The sequence below is a fragment of the Calypte anna genome, chromosome 7 (genome assembly GCF_003957555.1).
Source record: "Calypte anna isolate BGI_N300 chromosome 7, bCalAnn1_v1.p, whole genome shotgun sequence".
Taxonomy (NCBI): domain Eukaryota; kingdom Metazoa; phylum Chordata; class Aves; order Apodiformes; family Trochilidae; genus Calypte; species Calypte anna.
Window position 1 is genome coordinate 392,722 of NC_044253.1, and position 18,696 is coordinate 411,417.

General features: G+C 47.3%; 1 protein-coding gene across 4 annotated transcripts in view; it reads left to right on the plus strand.

Annotated features, from left to right (window-relative positions):
- Positions 1-823: 823 nt before the first annotated feature.
- The window catches only part of ACVR1 (activin A receptor type 1), a 51,760-nt gene continuing 33,887 nt past the window's right edge, over positions 824-18,696 (plus strand). Inside the window, exons 1-3 of one of the 4 annotated variants that reach the window (XM_030454054.1) lie at positions 825-905; positions 3,053-3,162; positions 12,349-12,474. Coding sequence is in view for 1 of the 4 variants with exons in the window: in XM_030454052.1 (XP_030309912.1) it covers positions 898-905 (8 nt within the window). In the remaining 3 variants the exon portion in view is untranslated. Of the gene's footprint in view, positions 906-3,052; positions 3,163-12,348; positions 12,475-18,696 lie in introns of all 4 variants that reach the window. The other 3 variants (XM_030454053.1, XM_030454056.1, XM_030454052.1) reach the window with 3 other exon arrangements.

Consider the following 18,696-nt stretch of genomic DNA (forward strand, 5'->3'; position numbering starts at 1 on the left):
AGCCTTAACATACCCTGAAGTGGTGCAGAAGTTGCCCACAGCCCAATTCTGTGTTTTTCTCTCCCTGCAGGTCCCGTGTCCCCTGCAGACCTCCCAGGGCTGTGTGCGCTGCCGGTCCCGCCCGCCCCGCTGTCCTGGGGGGTGGTACCAGCTGTGGAGCTCGGTCCGGGCCAGCCCAGCTGGGGGTGACCCCAGCCTGAGGGGACCCTTGGGTGCTCCTGCTGGGGGGTGACGGCTGCGGGACTGCCGGGTACGGCTGAGCTCTGGGGGGAGGTTCCTCTATGGCCCTGAACTGGTGACATAATGGGGATGGCCAAGGGGGTCTGAGGGCGGGACCCCCAGATCGGGACCCCCAGATCGGGACCTTCAGCAGAACAGGAACATCACAGCGAGACCTGACAGACCCAGATCGACACCCTCGGGCTGGGACCCCCCACGTCGGGTGGCCCATACCCGGACCCGATACCGGGTCTCGTACATCGGCACCCCGTACCGGGTCCCTCACCCCGATACCCGGTACCGGGCCCCTCTCTCCGGTACCCCGGTACCGGGTCCCTCCCCCCCGCGGGTCCCTCAGTCCCCGCCCTCGCGCCGCGGACTTGCGTGGGCAGTGCCTGTGCCTGCCGCCAGGGGGCGCTGCTGGGCGGTGCGGTGCGGTGGGGCGGAAGTGACGCGGGTGCCGGGAGTGCCGGCTGCCGGCGGCCATTGTCGGGGCGGGCTCTGCCGCTGCCGCCGCCGCCGCCCCCGCCGCCCCGCCCGCCGCCGTCCCCTTTGTCACCGCTCCGGGCATGCCGCCGGGACGCGGGCAGGGCGACCGCCGGGCCTAGAGCGCGGCGGCTGAGCCGCCCCCGCCGCCCATGGCCATCCCGGCGCGGCCCTAGCGCCACCGCCGCCGCCATGAGGAGGTGAGTGCCGCGGGGCTGGGGCCGCCACGGGCGGGTAGAGGGGCCCTGCCTGACCGGCACTGCCTGACCGACCCCTCCGGCACAGCGGCTGCCCCCGCCACGGGCCCTGCCCGGGGGACGGAGGGACGGAGGGAGGGAGGGAGAGGGGGCTGCGGAGGGAGCGCCGTGAAGCCCAAGAGGGAGAATTGGGGTGGGCTGCGGGCGGGCAGAGGTTCGGTGGAGGAGCGGCTGTCCCGGCGGAGCAGGACCGCGTCCCGCCCCGAGCTCCGGAGCCGTGACCGGCTGCAGGGAGAGGCACTGAGGGTTGGGGTTCCCCGGGGAGGGGGCAGCCGTCTGGCTCTCTTCGCTCCTTAGCGGCGTTGAAGCCCCCCGGCCGGGAGCTGCGGAGCTGTGCTGCCTCAGGACGAGCTCGGTAAGAGCGGCCGTGCCGTGCCAGCCTCCTGCTGAAGGTCTCAGCTCGGGCAGGGAAAAGGAAAGCTCCAGGCCAGGGTCCCTGTCCGGCAGATGAGCCGTCTGCAGGCGCTGCTCCCCCTGTCCGGGGTGGCGGGGGCTGGAGCGGGGCTGGGTGTTCACAGCCAGAGGCTTCGGATTTCGGGAGGAAACAACGGGGTGTCGGGGCTGTTTGCTGAACCCCTGTCCGGGCTGTTCTGGTGGCAGAAGGTCGCTAGAAGCTGGCAGTCACTTCAGCCTGCTCGGAGCTGCTTGTTAACCTCCAGGCTGAGAAAACCACATGCTGGGCTGTGAAATCTGGGCCATGAGTGTAAGCAGGGGAAGCTGCCTAGGCAGCCTTTCCAGCTCGGGTTGTCTGCAAAAAAGCTTTAAAATTACTTGTTTGCAGCAGTATTTTAACAGTAAATTGGGAGCGAACCACTTTATTTTTCCAAAATCGAGAGAAACTGATCTTGAGAAGGCTTTGAAAGCAAGGGTTTATGTAGGTGTGCTGCAGGGGTCAGTTCCTGAGAACAGTCTTGTTACTGATGGTATCTTGAGGTGGAAACTTTTGGATTCTGGGCTGAGCTGGCACTTCTGTGTAAAAGCACTTCTCTAGAAATGATGCACTGAGCTTTCAAAAGAGAACAGGTTCTTTTCCCAGATCTCACGTGTTTTTGTGTACGTGTTGAAGCTCATCTGTTGTGGATTTCAGCCTTTCATTTAAGAAAACTCCTGTGGTAGTACAGTTTGCTGTGGGCAATGGCATGTCTATTTTTAAATCTCCAGTTTTCTTTTGTTTCCTGTAACAGGATCTTTACCACGATCCTTACGCTTCATCTCAGAAGCAGTAGTGACCTGGAATGCAGCAGAGGCTTTGTAAATGCTCTCCAAGTCGTGTCCTTGAAGGTCTAGTGCTGTTTGAAGAGCACTGGACTGCCTTGAAATGGAAAAGCTGCCATCTGGGATGTGGAAAGCTCTCAAGTGCATGCCTGGTCTCTTTGATGGCTGTTTTGGAGGAGGTGCTACGGCTCTATTTTAGGGGAACAAAAAGTTCCTGTGTGCACTGTGCTCTCCCCCGGAGGTGTTAAGTGTGTGATGTCCTGAGAGGTTTGCTCTCCATCCCCGGGTTTTGTTTGCTGGGATAAGGGCTGCATTCCTGGGATAAGGGTGCTGCTCCTCGCCCAGTGGCACATGGTTTGGGAGTAGTTACTGATTGTAAATCTGTTTATCTGTCTGTAATGGCAGGTGTGTTTCCTTTTAGATGATTCTGTCTCCAGTTCAAACTTTAGGGACAGTTGCTGTGACCTGAGCTCTCAAGTGTTTTGGTTGGTAATCAATCGGCTTTTACAGGCCTGAGCCAGGGTTGGGTCAGAACTATAGAAGGCGAGGCTGTTGTTTAAATGAAACAACCTGGGGCAAGAGAACTGTTGCACATTTTTAGTTTGGTCTTATAACATCTTTTAAAATAGCAAGCTGAGAAAAAGAAATGGGACTGATCTGGGGCTAGTGATGTTCCCTGAGACAGTCAGCAGTGTTTGTTTCGGTCTCGCTGCACAGCCACTGTTAACTCCTTTTCTCATTACTTATTTTTGTATCTACATTAGGAAACTGGTGATATTTCTGTTGTGTAGCTGTTGAGGTTGTTACTTTTTGTTTATACTCTGCCTAGGGAATACTGTGTCTGTGCCGGTTAGTTACAAACTATTTGCATTCAGGTCTGGAATGGTGCATGCAGAGGTTCAGCCTCCCGTCCCTGAACTCCACTCACAAAGCACCTTTGGCTCTGTTATCTTCTTGGAGCTTGCAATTTAACAGCCTGGGAGAGGTGAGAATTTTTGCTATGCCTTACTAGCTCTATAGTTGATGTTCTGATGATTGTTTACACTATTCTATATTAACACACATTAAGCTGCTAGCATTTTTTCTCCTGAGGTGACCTGCTTGCCTCTTACACCATTTAGAAAGATTCTTCTGCAGGAAAAATGTGGATGTGTTGAGGAGCTGAGGTTAAAGGGGAGGCCTAAATATAGCCATTTCCTGCAAAATTTATCTGTACTTGGGACTAGCTCTCCAAATGCAGTTTTATGTCTTCCCAAGCCTACAGAGAGCCTTTCTTTTCCTGTTTTACTCTTTACTGGTAATGTAGTTGCTCACAGCTTGGCTGTGGTTGGGCAGTGGCAGTGCTGGTGTAAGGGAGCACACAGGAGCTGGGCCTGGGGAGACGGGAGGCCGTGAGGACAAGTCCCTGGACAGGGTTTTGCTTGCTGGTCTTTAGTCTGTCCAGCAGTGAGGGAATGGAGCCGTGTGTCATCTTGCCAAAACTGCCAGGCACAGCAAAAGCAGAGGCATCAAGTAGCTTATTTGGGAGGGATGCAAATGAGCCTGGGAAAGGGATAAAAATTGCGTGGAAAAAGCCCATCTCCTTCCACCCCTGCTCCCTCCTTGCTTTGCTCTTTCAGGAGCTGCTTGGGAGAGAAAGCAGAGGGCTGTTCAGCAGTGATGAAGCTCTTGGGGTAGGAAGAGAACACAGGCGGGGGAAAGAACACCAGCAGGGTGCTGTGGGTTGTGTTTGTGGTTTTTGTTGGGTTTTTTGGCCAGCTGGTACTCTGCAGTCATGCTTAAATTTAATAAAGCCTGATGCTAAAATAGGATCTAGGGACAGCCGTTGTAAAGTCATTAGGCATCCTTTTAGCCCCCTTGTCCCTGCCAGAAAAAAAAAACAACTCAACAAGAAAAGCTGCTTGCATTCACTTGCATTCCCAGGATGGGCATCTCAGTGTCTACTTTTGTATCTTTCTTCTAATGGGTATGATGGGCAAAAAAGCTGAGCCCTCTCACTTGAGCAGCTGTCTAGAGCTCCAGAAGGCTACAAGTAGTGGTGCTGAATGCAGTAGATTTCCAGGTGATAACTTCTCTCTGTCAGCCTCTTGGTGTATGAGAACTGATGGAGATCCCTTGGGCTGGATTGCAGGTTGGCCTTGGTGAGGGTGTGTGAGGGCTGGGGGATAGTTTGTTTGCTTTCAGACCTGGGGGTAGTCAAGACAGACAATTTAAGAGCATGTTAGTTACAAAGGTATCCAACACTGTCTGAAAAGGCACCTTTTAAGTCCTGCTGTAGACAAGTTCAGCAACTACACATTAAGGGCCTGAGTAATTTATAGCTTTTACATATCTGTGTTTATGTACCTGTAAAATAAGGAGTGACAGTATTTCTTAGCAGCATTGGAAAGCACTTGCATTTTTACAAAGTGTTTTGGGATCATGAATTTAGAAAATGCTGTTGGCTATGAAATGCATGGAATTCCATGGAAATGCTTTCAAGACATTATTTTTTCCCTCCACTATGTTTGCAACCAAAACACAGTTTTAGACTAATGCTTTCAAAAGCATAAAAATGTAGACAAATAGCAATAAGTAGCTGTAATGAAGCTGTTTTCTTTGTAGTGTTGGACCATGAGTACACACGTGACTGCTTCAGTTGATAAGTAATCCTTTTGCAATTGCATGGATTGCAGCTCAGTGTTCACAGGTTCCTATTTCAAAGTGATCTGCATTTGTAACTTTTACTGGTGATCTGTACATGCTCCTGAAATTTTACTCTCATAACAACATCTGCAGTGATCTAGCAATGATTATGAAGTATCACAGAGAGTGGCCTTTGACATTAATCCTGTGTGATGCTGGCCATTTCCTAGAAGGAACATCAAGAGTGTGCTGATATTCCCAGTGAAATAAGTGCCTCATTACTTTCTCTCACGTAAAAAAGTAATAATGTGTTTTAGAAATGTGGTGGTGTTCTTTGCTAGCAGTTAGGATGCTGACTTTTCCCTGGAAGGCCAGAGCTGACCTTATGATTCATCTGCTGGTGAATAGTCAACATCAAGTGCTGCATCACAGTCTTTGCTGTCTTTAAATAGGTTCCTTTGATCTGCTCTTTTATTCCATGCTGCATTCACCCCGGTTGCTGAACCGGTCCTGGCCCTGGCTGTGGCCCTGTGGCACAGTGGGGATGCTGGGCCAGCCAGGCTGCCTGCTGGGCCCCAGGGCCTCTTGCATGGAGGATTCTGACCAGCTCAAGTTAGAACATGTTTTGTGTTCAAATTAGTGTGCTACCAGCTTTTGAACACCTCTAAAGCCCCCTCATCTCAGCGATGGTGCTTTGCTTTGTTTAAGTAGGAAGGCAGCTTGAGTCTTGAGTTACAGAATGGTTGCTATGGGACATTCGTGAGGTTGTTTTTTGGTTTTTTTTTTTTTGTTTTTTTTAAAAGAAAGGAATTAGCTATGTTCTGAGGTCTGTGGGTGGACCATTAATTGCAGGGATCCAGATGCAGTTTTGAGCTTGGGAATTTACCTCTGACTGGGAAGCATGGGATCAGGGGGCAGAGGAGAGTGAAAGAATGACCTTTGCATGCTGTGTCCCAAGCATCAGCTCCTAACCTCTTCTGGAGTCAGCAGGTTGTTGTTGAGTTAGGTGAACACTTTGTTGTTCTCCTGTTTACCTGAAAAGGCAGCCAAATGGTTACTCATCCCCACAAGTAATTTTTGTCAGTGCACCTCCCCCTTGTGAAATGCTCCTGGCAGCCACTACTGCTAGTTGCCTGTAGTGCCTCTGAAAAGATGTGTATGGAAGTGTCTGAAGCTCGTTGTAAATGATCTCAAATGTGTTTTAGGAAAAGGAAGACTGTGGCTTGATCATGAGGAGCTTATTAAAAGGGAATACCTCCAGTCTGGTGGTTGTCCAGGGCAGACTTTGGACTCTCCATTTGCCCTGTCAGACATGAACAAAGATGGAGGCAGGAGGTGATGGAAGGGAGCACCAGCAGAGTTAATTTAGGCCTTTTTACAGAAGAGATGATGACGCTGCAGCTGTTAATTTTCTGTCCTCTAAGTACCTGGAAGATTCCTTCTCAGCATGCAGAGGCTGCTGATTGATTCCTCATTGACTGGAAGCTGGTAGGAGGACTTCTTCCTCCTCTTGCAGAGCAGTTGTAACTGGTTGTGTTCACTGGAGGTCAGGCATTTCTTGTTCTGACTGCAAGCCTTACCTCTCTGCTAATAAGCTGCAGAAGAGCCAACAAACACCTCTTGTAATTGCAGGTCTGCCGTTTGTCTGGCAAGTATCCTGTAACAGTAGGAGCAGGTTGGCAGCTTTTCCACAGCCGCCCTTGGCTGGGCGGGTAGCTGGGGGGTTAGAAGTGGCTTCCTTTTGAAGTCCTGCAAGCTGCTGCTCTCTGTGCTGGTGTTGCCTCAGCAGGCCCCCAGCCTGATGGCCCCGGGTTCCTGGCTCAGCACTCACTGCTGAGGTTGCACAACCCTTTGCCCTGGCTGCTGGTGCCAGGGAGGTAAATGGTCCTGCCTGGCCCTCTCCTGTGCTGTTCTGTCTTCTGCTCTGGCATCTCCGTGGCCATGTGATGAACTGGATAGGACATTAATTTGGTTAAAACTTAGTCTGTCTCTGCCAGATTAGTTGTAACCTGGATTCATTCCTGTTTGGGTTTTTCTTGCGTGCTGGTGCTAAGGAGGGGTCTCAGGGTACGGGTGGCTGGACAGACATGGAGGGAGGACCCTGTGTGCTGCTTTACTCACTGTCTGGGCAAACATGGAGAGAGGACTCATGGAGGGAGGACTCTGCTTTACTCAGTGCTGTGTGGGTGCTGTTTGCTGGCTGAGCCCCAGGCTCTGTGCAGTGCCTTGCCCTGCCTTGTCGGTGCCACAGTGGACCTGCTGTAGTCCCCTCCTCCCGAAGGCTTCTGTGCTGCCTGCTTGCTCCTGGTCCCGGTTGTCACACTGGAATACACTCCAGCACACCTTCTTGGGAGTTCTGAGCCCCACATCTTTTGTTTTACATCTCTAAGCCTGCCTGCCCTTCCTCCTGCCTGGGACTGTCACCAGCAGGGTGGGCAGCCGGTCCTGGGGGAGATGCTGGCACGGTGGCACTCCGCCTGTGTTACTCATCCCCTTAGGGGTGGAGAGTTTCCTGCCATGTCATTTAGTATTGAGTTGGAGGTAGAAGAGATGAGATCAAAATCTCCCTAGGAACAAATGTAAAATTAAACAAAATGTTTGTATTAGTCAGCCCGAAACAGACTGTGCTATTTAGGGCTCTCTGCTGCAGTGAAGTTGTCTCTTGTGTTTGTGTGGGTGGACTGCAACAATTAAGTCATTTTAAGCCTGTATCTTAAAAGAGAAAATAAAATTAAAAGATAATGGCTTGGTTTAAGAGAATAAATTAATTGTATCATGTTATGGTACAGCAAGAGATGGTACCTTGCAGATTGCTTATTCTTGTTAAAAAATTATGTCCGTGTTGCACCTTGAAACTCTCCTTGGCTTAATAGTAATTTTTTTTTTTTTCATTAAATTCCACTCTTTAGTGATGCTCAAGTGTAACTGCCTGTAGAAGCTGCAGTTCTGTGTAGCAGCCTGCTGAAACATCAACTTTGATTGCATGGGCTGAGCAAATCCCAGGCTGTAGGATGATTTGGCAACGGATTTTATGTGTCAGTCAGTTTTGTAGTATTATAATGTGTCACTCCTTATTTTCTATTGTCAGAATGACAAGATATGTGGCTTGTAGTGCACTAGTCTGACTATAAAATTGGCTCATCTATATCTTAGGAGTGGAAGTAAAGTAAATTGTGTGCTTCAAAAAAACTGCCTTCATTTTGACTTCTAAATACTGGCTCAAGGTAAATGATTATAAAAAAAACATTTTAGATTTACTCTTATCTCATGAAAAAAGTGCTGATGCTCATGAGTTAAAACAAAGGGGTGTGTGGTTCTGGCGATTGGGAATACAATAGAAGAAAAGTAAGTATTTGGAAAACTTAGCTGAAATTGTTCTCTGGACATTCATTCTGATGGAGCACTGATCTAAGTAACTTTTATTCCGTTTGACTCCAGTATTTTTTGACTGAATTGTAAAACTGTGTGTCCTGAGTCTAAATGAAATGGTAATGATAAAAAGATGCTTGCACGGCAGTTTTCCCTTTGTCTGCTTTTCATCTGGAGGTGTGAATGTGCTGTGGAACCATCTCTGCACTGAAGAGGCAGCACAGGGTCTGCTCTGATGCAGCTCTTCTCTCTCTGGGACGGATCCCTTTGCTGCAGTTCAGAGGCAAAGGGTTCCTGATCCTTTCTGTCCAGACTAACCAAACACACGGCTGTGTAGGAGCAGATGCACGGCTTTGCTTTGTGGTTATGATGAAGGTTAAATTATTTGAGTATTGGCTATTCTCCAACATCTTTGCATAATTTGAACCCTTCTCTGTCCAGAAAGAAACGTGCAAGTTATTTCAAGTTGCTGAGATAGGAGAAAAAGCTCCACCTGAGAGGCTGTGAAGAAACCTGGGCTATGTTTCCCCTGCCTGCAAATTCCCACGTCGTGCACGTGCAGCACCAGCATGGGCACAGCTTGGAGAGGGGCTGGTGGCCTCCTCTTTCTGATGTCTCATAACTTGGTATTTCCCTCATGTCTGTTCTCATGGGCTCTGCCCCTTGGCTTTTGTTGTTGGGACTCTGCACTTCTTGAACAACTCCTTGGCTTTGCGTTTTATGATCTCTCTTAACCTCACATTAGTTGATTGTCAATTAGCCCTTTACAAATGTGCCAGAAATGCCACGTAGACACTTTTGTGTGTGTTTGTGGACCTGGAGTGTTTGCATCAGCCTTTAGTAGAGAATAATCTAAATGAGTAGCATGTTCCAACTTGCCTAAAGAATAGGGTGGTTTTTTCTGTCTTTGTGTAGGCACTTTACACATTTGGAAGACTCATGTCCATACTTCTGAAGCAAACTTGTGCATAATTGTTCAGCAAAAAATCTGAAGCTGTTTAAACCCTTCCCTCCATACATGTTCATCATGATACAGATAATATCTTGAACGAGTGCATTGATATGACTGTTTCTAAATTATGGAAATAAAAACCTAAGCACTGTTAAAAATAATATTTGTAAGAGGTATACTGTATTTCTATGCCTTGTGAAAAAGTGTGGTTTGTTTTTTTTTTGGTGAGTGGAAAAGTCTTTGATTTCACCTTGTTAGCTGGGATTTGATCTTGAGTGTTGGTTAGACATTCAAATAAAACAATCATTGGACTTTACCGTGCAGCAGTGTCCAGGATTTAGAATGAACTTTATCTCGTTTGTCCACTAACAAGGCCAAAATAACATGGAGTTATGAGCCAGAAAAGCAATCTCACTTTTAGAAGCTGTCAGTTTTCTCCTGCAGTTACTGGAGACTCTGAGAAATGAGTTTCTGATACCGTAATGGAGGTTTGTTTTTGTTTTTTTCTGTCCTTAACAAAGGGTCTTCTAGGAGTAAAACTTTCTTTATTCCCAGTCTGGGGATTTGTGAAACTTTCACATGTAGACCACTTACAATTATGTTGGTTTAGTCCCTAATGTGGATGCTTTTTATTCTAAAAGATGCTCTACTGCATGCAAACAAGAATATTGAAAGCCCTGAAATGTTAGCATCTGAATAGTTTTGGCTTGGCTTTAAAATAAATATCTACTGGATGTAGAGCTCTGGGGAGTGGACCAAAGCAAGTGGAAAAGGTGAAGTAATTTGAAGTTGTTAAAAGAGCCACAGCACATCAATACAGTGGCAGATGGAGACAAAAGAAAGGGACTCTGAGAGCTTGTTTGTATTTTGAGGCTGTTCAGAGGGAAGTAGATGCAATTCAGAGGTTACAGTTCCTCTGCACAGAGTCCACTTGTCACCTTTCTTATTCTGCAGCATCAGTCCCTGTATGGCCTGAGGGAGCTTCCTGTGAGGCCCTGCTGCAAGGAATAGTGAGAAACTCCTGGCAGTGCCCTGGTACAAGGAAAACTATCTGGCAGCTTTTGAAAGGCTGTGGTGTTCATCTCCTGGTACTTGATGGCTCTCGTGAGACCTGGACGAAGAAACCACCAGGTTGAGTTTTTTCTGGCTGTGAAGGGAAGCAAGGGCTCTTCTTTGGACATGTCTGTGCCTTAAGATGACTGGAAGGAAAACAAATTGGCAAACCCCACTTTTTTCTGGAGAGGAAGAGAGTCCAACTCAACTTTCAGCTGCCTCTTAGTAGGAATGCTGGAGTCTGGTAGCTCAGGGTGAGTGGAGAAGGCCCTTTTTTCCCAGATGCTTCCTAGTTAAAAGCAGCTCATGGTCCTTTTGTTGCTAATGAGAACTCTGTGCTCCTTTTGCTCCAGAAGGTTTGTGCTGGCCAGGACCCTCTGCAGGCTGGACTTGGGGGTTCCTCAAAGGAGCAGGGCTCAGTGAGCATCTGCTGAACTTGTGCACAGAAGAGGTTTCTTTCTAAAATGCTCAGCAATGTGAGCACAATGGCAAATCCAACAAAACTGCAAACAGAGGTGAACAGCCAGCTGTAAAACAAAGTCTGATGGTTTGGTGTGCTGTGGGAGTGAAAGTGTACTCTTGTCCCTCAAAGCTGTGAAATTTCCTTCTGAAAACTTGACGGCTTTTTTTGGTGTGATTGTTGTTTGGTCTGTTTGGATGCAAAGGGAGGGATTGTTCTGGAAGTGAGCACATGGCAGAAGTCGGTGCATAAACGTGTCATGTACAGAAAATGTTCCTGCTTATCCTGAGCTCCTTCCTGTACAAGGTGCTTTGGGAACGGCTCTTCCAGTTTCTCTGGAGCTCATCTTTTGGAGCTGTACCCCTCCTGTAACAAGTGCAGAATTAATGGTTCACTGTTTAGTTTGATGTCTTAGTGTTGTGTTGTTGAATCTGTGCTGTGCTCTGGGTGGCTCCGCACAGAGAGGTGGCAGTGCCTTGGGGTGCCTCCTGTGCACCCTGTCAGCACTGCTCAGCAGCCCAGGAGGATGCAGAATGTCCCAGATTCCATTGGTAATGACATATTAATTTAAAAATGAATGTTGGACAAGCCAAAACCATGATTTAACTAACACTTGCAATTTACGTATCGCAATTGTATGAAAAATATGTCTGTTAAAGGTGTTGTTTGACAATCTGATGCAGTTCAGTTTCTACCCAAATGGTTCTTAGGGTTATGGTCTATGCAGTCATCTTTGATTCTAACAATGGGGGGAAAAAAGTATATTTAATGTTATTTTGGTTTTGGATAATAATGATTGGTCAAGAAGGCTCCAGGAGCTACTGTGTCAAGAAGCAAGCCAACACCAAAGGGGAAGAGCTCAGGCTTGTGTGGCTGGCCATGAGTTACAGCTTAGTGTTACAGTGGGCTTTCTCACACAGTAAGAGGAAAGCACAGCGGATTTTCTGAGATGGTATATGATCAGTTTCTGAGACACTGAGGAGATATTTAAGTATCTAAATGTTACACAGAGATTCTGTTGACTCTCAGTGTTGAAGGGCCACTTTTCTTGCAAACAAACCCCCTAAAAAACATGTCACGTTTCTTACAAGTAATTTAAAATGTTTAACTAAATGAACATAGTAAAGGCTTTACATGTGAAACATGCAAAGAATTAGCCTTTGGTTTTACTCTGAATTGTTTTAAAAACTGAAAACCCCAAACTTAGACCTCTGTGAAAGCATCTGAGGCAACGATGAGAATTTTGGTCCCAGAGCTGACCTGCCCCTGAAGTAATAGGGAGGTGGAGATCCTGAAGAAACAGACTTCTCCTTTGCTGTTGTATGCTTAAAGTATGCAAGGTAAAATTAACCTAAATGGTTGAACTGTTTTGAGTTTAATTTAATTTGTATTTTTGTTTGCTTGTTTTTCATAAAAGAACACTGTAAATGCTAAATAAAGTTTATTAAATGCTTGTTCCATCTGTGTAATGAAGATAATTTAAAGGTGATTAAATACTCCCTCCCAACCTAAGACATTCCTAAACAGTTCCTCAGCCCTTTCCTTGGGGATGCTGCACAGGCTGATGGGTGCTCCCTGTCCAAGGGGCTGGGGTGCAGGCAGCTGAGCCCCCACGGCAGGCGAGGGTGACAGGCTGGGCACGGGTGGGTCGGGATTCCAGAAAAGTGTTTCCACCTGATCCTGGAACTAAGAACTGTCTGCACCACCCCCAGGGCCCCAGACAGCAAGAGCAGCCCTGCAGCCACCCTGTCCTTTGCCTGATGAAGGGACTCCAAGAGCAGAAGGTTTTGATGATATTTCTTCCCACAGTCTTGTTGTGAGCCTCTTTGCCCGTAAAGGTAAACTTTTGAAACATCAATCAAAATAAATGTATCAATTTCTGCCACAACAGAAAGTGAACTGTAAAACCCAGGGGCCTGGGGGTTCCTGGTGTTACAGCATGGAGCTGCTGGCTCAGGACAGAAGTGACTGGGGCTGCCCCTCCATCTCAGCTGCTTTCCCTGTCCCCTCCTTCCTGTGCTTCCCTCACAGCATGCCTGCCCCTGCCTCTCCCTCTCCCTGCTGCTCCTCATGCTTTTTCATCTCTGCCCGAGTTCTTGGTTGGGGTAAGCACAGCTTTGCAGTGGTGGCATTAGGGACTGCCCTCACCCTTGCTGCAGGCCAGCACAGCATGCTCAGTGACAGTCAAAAGTCACCATCTTTCCTCCCATCCCTCTTACTCTTGACAAGATGGCTTTTTTCCCTAGGAAATTGTCTTTAAAGTCCATATTTAGTTAGTTTTAGCAGCATTTTAATTTCTATTGGACAATAAGTAACCTTCCTGTAGAAAAGAACCAAAAAAAAAAGAGGGCAAAATCAGATGTGAAGTTGTCTATTTGATTGTGGCTCAACTGGCTAATTTAAATCAACTTGGAAGTATTTAGATACCTACCAAAACCTGAAATGAATATTCCACTTGTGCAAATATAAAATGCTGTTTTGAAAATTTTAGAAAACCAGATAAAATGGTTTGGGGTTTTCTTTTTTTTCTTTTCTTTTTTTTTTTTTTAACTTTGTATTTTGCTTAGTTTTTCTATGACTCACAATTACTCGGTAGGGTTTATTTTGCATTTCTGTAGCAGTTTTTTTCCTGGTAGTTGTCCAAAGAAGCTTCCATCCCCTGCATCCATGCTGGGTGCAGAATTCCCTGTTAAAGTGGCTGCATCAAAAAGAGGAGTGAGACTGATCTTGGGGGTGTTGGATGTGCATTCTGTAGATTTTTCTGTGTGACCTAAGGAAGGCTTGGGGTCTGAAGGGGTTGGAGATGTTGGCACTCTCATTTTATGCATTTCTAAGAGTAAGATTTTTAAGGGAAGAGGCAGGAAGAGGGTGAAGATGGAGTAAAGTCTTAAAGTAGTATGGAAGGTCTAAAGAAACCTTTACCCTTCTAGAATAAAATCTCTCTAATGCCAGTGTGGTGTAACACAGCCCCTGGAGCGGTGCTGCAGAGAACTGGAGCAGTCTAAGAAGGATGGAAATACTCTATATAGTGCTAAAATAATTCTGTGCAGTGTTTCTTGCCTGCAGCAGCTTGTGCAGACTGGCTGGATTTTCAGGTGGCCAGGGATTGTTTTTTTCCTGGGGTGCAGTGCAGACCTGCAAAGATCCCCAGCTTGTACAGCCCTCCCCAGAACTGCTCATTTGGCAACTCTGCCCCTAGGAAGTTTACCACAAAATTATTTGAAGCCTTTTGATTTCTTTGCAGTTCTGCTTGTGGGAACCTCTGTGTTTTACAGCTTTGTACCATGGCTCAATCTGCCTGCACCGAGCTGTGTGGCTGCTGGTGCCTGTGTGGTGGTGTGACAGCAGCCTGGGCTGTTACAGGGGGGATGGCAGAGCTTCCACACCTTTCTCAGCATTTCCTCCCTACCTGTGACAGGTGAGCTGAGGGTGCCTGGGGACAGTCAGGTACAGACCATCAACAGAGCCTTTGCTCAGGATCCACGTTCCTGGCAGTTTGTAGAGAGCTGCCTTGTGCTCTGTGGCTTGCACGTGGTGCTGGTGTGAGGTTGTCTGCCTCTGGTCCCAGGGAGCTGTGGCAGCTGCAGGACTGTAAAGAACACAGACTGTAGGGAGATGTAGATGTACAGTGTAATTGCTGCTTGAGGAGAGCTGGGCACTACTGTGCAGTTGCAGGTCCAGAAATACATGGCCCTCTAAAACAGCTGCAGGTAAGAAGTCATCCCCATGTTGTTCAGAGGGCTCTTGTTAGCAGTTCTGTTCCTTGCAGCACTGCTTTCCTGTCTGTGGGTCAGTGTTACTCTGTGCTGGGTCTTCTCCACACCCCAAGTGCTGTGCTGTTAAATCCTCAGTGTCATTGCCAAAGAGCACAGCTGACTGGCAGCCTGGCTGTGCCCCTCAGAACTTCCAGCCTTCCAGGGTAGCTGAAGAAAAGGTGGCCAAAAGGAGACTGCATGGACTGGAAGGCAGACACCAAGGTGAAGGATAGGGGGTGTTCCAGAAAATGAAATGAAAATGGTCACTTTGAAGGACTCTTGAGTAAGTGAAAATGATCATGATGTTAGTAAGGGAACAGAAAAAGAGGAGAAATCAAGGGGCTTTTCTTTAAATGATTTGTGCCATGTGACTTTTGTCTATATTTCAGTTTAATGAATTGTTGTGAACTAGGTATTAATAAAATGCTGCATGGCTCTTCTAATTCAGGACAGAGAAGGTGTTTTTTGATTGTATAAATGGCTCTTCACAAAAACCAAACCTGAACAATGAAGGAGTTCATGCTTTTGTGGTTGGCTGGCTAGTTAGTTTCAAGCTCTACTAGCCTCAGTCTTGATCATCCTTGCTCTAGGAATCCATGGGGAATATTAGGTGAGCTTTCCTGAAAGTTGCAAGCAGACAAGAAGGAATTGTCATTGATCAGGCAGTCGTAGGGCAGTTCAAGCCCAAAGCTCTAAAGCAGAGGTCTTACTCATGCCCAGTGAATGTTTCACAAAGATTTGCAGAAGGAAAATCACTTTTGCACATATCAGTAGGGATGACTTGTTTTTACTAGCTCACATTGTCAAGTTAGTTCATATTATTCAGTCAGTTCTGGGAGTTTTGGAGAGGTTTTAGTAATTTCTGTGTTTATTCAGCCAACTGACATAGAAAAAGAATGTATTGCAAGCATTGATAAAGAGTGAATTTCTTCAGCTGTAATCTGCATGTTTGTTGGGCAGTCCTTGGCCCTGCCAGGAGTGCCAGGCTGACTGTGCCATGGGCTGGAGCCCTGCAGGGCACTGGGAGGTGGCACAGTCTTGCCCTTAGCAGAGCTGGGGGAGTGGGGAAGCTGTGGCACTGTCAGTGCTTCTTAGAAGACTTTGAGTTAATCCTTCTTTTCAAAAAGGAAATAGCTCATAAGTCAGTAGAAGCCTTGGGAGTAGGTGACAGCTGTGTGCATAGCAAAAATCTGCTAAAACAGGAGTAATTTCTGCAGTGTTGTGTAGAGGTGGTTTTTGTATGTACTCAGTAGCAAATTACCATTGGAGCATATGCTGCTGTTCCTTTCCCAAAGATGGCTGGAGTCCCCATGGGATGTCCTGCTGGAATTCCCATGGGATATCTGGCTGGAGTCCCCATGGGATATCTGGCTGGAGTCCCCATGGTGGTCACTGCTGTGGGGCTCAGTTGGTGGGGCTGCACCCCGGGGTGGTTGGCAGAAGCACAGTGGGCTCTGCTCAACAGGAGCTATTTTAATTGGTTTCCCCTCTGTGCTATGTTAAACTGTGGTGCCAAGGTAGAAACGTGTGACATAGGTTTTGTTTGGTGCTGGAGCCGTGGGCTCTGTTGTGTTTTGGTGATTCAGGTTGTTTGGTGTGACTGTTGGCTGTCACACCCCTGCATGGGGCTGTACCTCAGCCCAGATTCAGGGTGTCTGGGGGGTCTGTGTGTTACAGAAATGCAGGTTCCTGCACTGCCTGGCAGTGCTGCCTGGTTGGGAGGCAGGAGGGGAGGCAGAGGAAGGGTGGGTGCTACAGGAACCCCCATCCTGCTGGAGATGTGTCCCCGAGCTGGTGCTGGTGCTGGTGCTGGGCTGGCAGCCGGGTCCTGGTCAGGGCTCCCTGTGCTGTCTGTCTGTCTGTTGGGGGGAAGTTCTGTGGTGGTAACTCTGTGCTTGGGACTCATCAGTGCAGTAGCTGGTTAGAAAATAACCAGTGGTCATGACTTCTGTTAATTAACTACTAAGAATTAAATAAACGTTATTGGGAAAATCTAGTCTGTGTTTATTTGGCACGGCTTTCCCCAGAAAAGGCTGGTGCTAGTTGGGACATGCTCAATTTCTGGGCATGTCTGCAGCATGGTTTTATATTTTTTTTTCTCTGTATTGATTTTCATGATTCATTGAACATGATCTAAGCAAAAAGCATACTTAAATGACACTGGAGACAGCTGTCTGTTAAAGTGGGACGTTTATGTATGCTGAAATGGCGCCAGGATTTTTTTCTATTAGTTTATCAAGTAACACACACCAGTAATATTTCTTTGTTTAATTTCCTTTTCTAGGTCACTGGTATGTCACCTTTGTGTTGCTTAAAGAGCTACGGTAAATTTTCACTCTTAACATTTGTACCAGTTTTTTTCCTGTTATTTTTTTGATAGTCCTTTGAGGTTATTTTAAAGGGACTTTTTTTTCCCTCTCCCTCTAGAGCTGTTTTTGGAAGGTGCATGTGGGAAATTTGGATAAAGACAGAAACATAAGAAGTTCTGGAAGCTGATGTGTAGCTTTTTCCAGTTTTAATCTGTCTCTCTTCTTTGTATGGTGAGCTGAAGTTCCAGATGTTGTTTTGGCTTAGAGATAGTGAATGGGGGAAAAGTAAGCATTCGTAATGTTAGCAGAGTCAGACTGACTGGTTCTGTACCGACAGGAAAATTGAGAGATAAAACCTGCTCTAATGGTGCGTGTGCTGCCTAAGTAGCCAATAAAGCAGTGCTGTCTTCACTGGAAATAAGTCCCAGATTGGCAATGATCAGTGCCAACTGCAGGAGGAGACAGCTGCAGAGGCTGAGCAGTACTAATGTAAAGCTAAACATTAACTTAGTGGGATAGCAGTGGGGGTTGTTTGGGTATGCAAATGCTTCCCACCCCCCATTTTTTTTTCCCTTTTATCAGTTTGAAGTTAATTCTTAGCCCCCTTTCTTAGCTTCCCTGCCAGCTCCCATCTTGGCATCGTCCCTGATTCCCTTCAGTGGGGGACTGGGTGTTGGGCGGGGATGCCCAGCTGGGTGAGGAGCTGTCTGCTCAGGGTCAGATGGCTTTATGGCTCCTCACTACAGCAGAGTGTTTTCTCTTGGAGCACCAGTGTGGTTTTTGAAGCTCAAGCCCCTGATGAGCTCCGTTTATTGCAGGCTGCAGAGCAGTTCAGGAGTATGTGTGCTGGATTCCTTGTGGAGGGAAGGAAGCTGCAGGCTCTGTGTCTGGTGTGTACCAAATGTGCTCCATTCTGAAACCTGGGTGTGAAGGTCTCAGCTTCTTCTGGACAGCTTTGATCCACATGTGGTGGCAGCAGCTTCAGTAAAAGGACCAGGTTAAATCCACTGTGAAGCAGAACTGCTGAAATGCTTATTAGGAGTATGTATGATGACCAGGAATGCAATTTCCTGTACTAGTCTAGTCTATAGGCTTTATGTATTGCAGTTTATCCATTATCCATGTTACATTAAATATATAACTGTGCTGTGTCCTCTCTCTGTTCCTGACCTGTGCCTCCTGCCATGCTTATTTCCAAAATGTACATCATCAGATGTACCCTCATAGCTCTGGTGAGAATGTTCAATTCACTTCCCTTGCCTCGTACTCTAAAACTGAAAGTTAATAGTGCTGACACTGACTCACTAAGGGACAGAGCAGCCAAGCTGTTACAGCTCTTCTGGTATCTGAAGTCTTTTCTGTTTGCTACTTGGAATTTGGATAAACTTGTTAGTGTCACAATTGGGGTGATTTACTGAAGCAAGGGTTTGGCTTTCTGTTCTGGGTGGGTGGGAGGCAACTGGTCCATGTTGGTGTAACAGGCTGGAGTGAGTACAGTGTTACCCAGCTGGACTTGCATGTTAACATAGGCCAGGGCTGTACTGATTTTACCCATTTTGCCTTCTTCGTGCCCAGAGGTGAGACTGGGTGCCTGGAGCTGGCTGGCTGACCAGCTGTGCTTGTGTAAGCATTGCCTGATGCCACAGGAACACCATCCTTACAAACCCTACTAGACTGGGCTGTAGGAAAAGCTTCAGAATAGATGATCTGATGCATGTTTGCTGGGTGAAGATTCAGAAATAAAGTCTGGGGTGCAGGAGACTCTGGCTGCCTACCTCTTTGTGCCTCTCTGCATTCCTTCACTCTGCTGCCCGGAGGCAGCAGTGGGGTTGTCTTGCTCATGTGGTTCATGATTCAAGCCAAGCCCTGATGTTTTCATGCCTGGTCTGGCCTATTTTCTGAGAATAATTTTGGATGCCTCAGTCCATTTTATTGTGGTTTTCTTAGTGTCTAGTCCAGCTGAAGTTAAGATGATTTCTGGTCTAATTCAATGCTC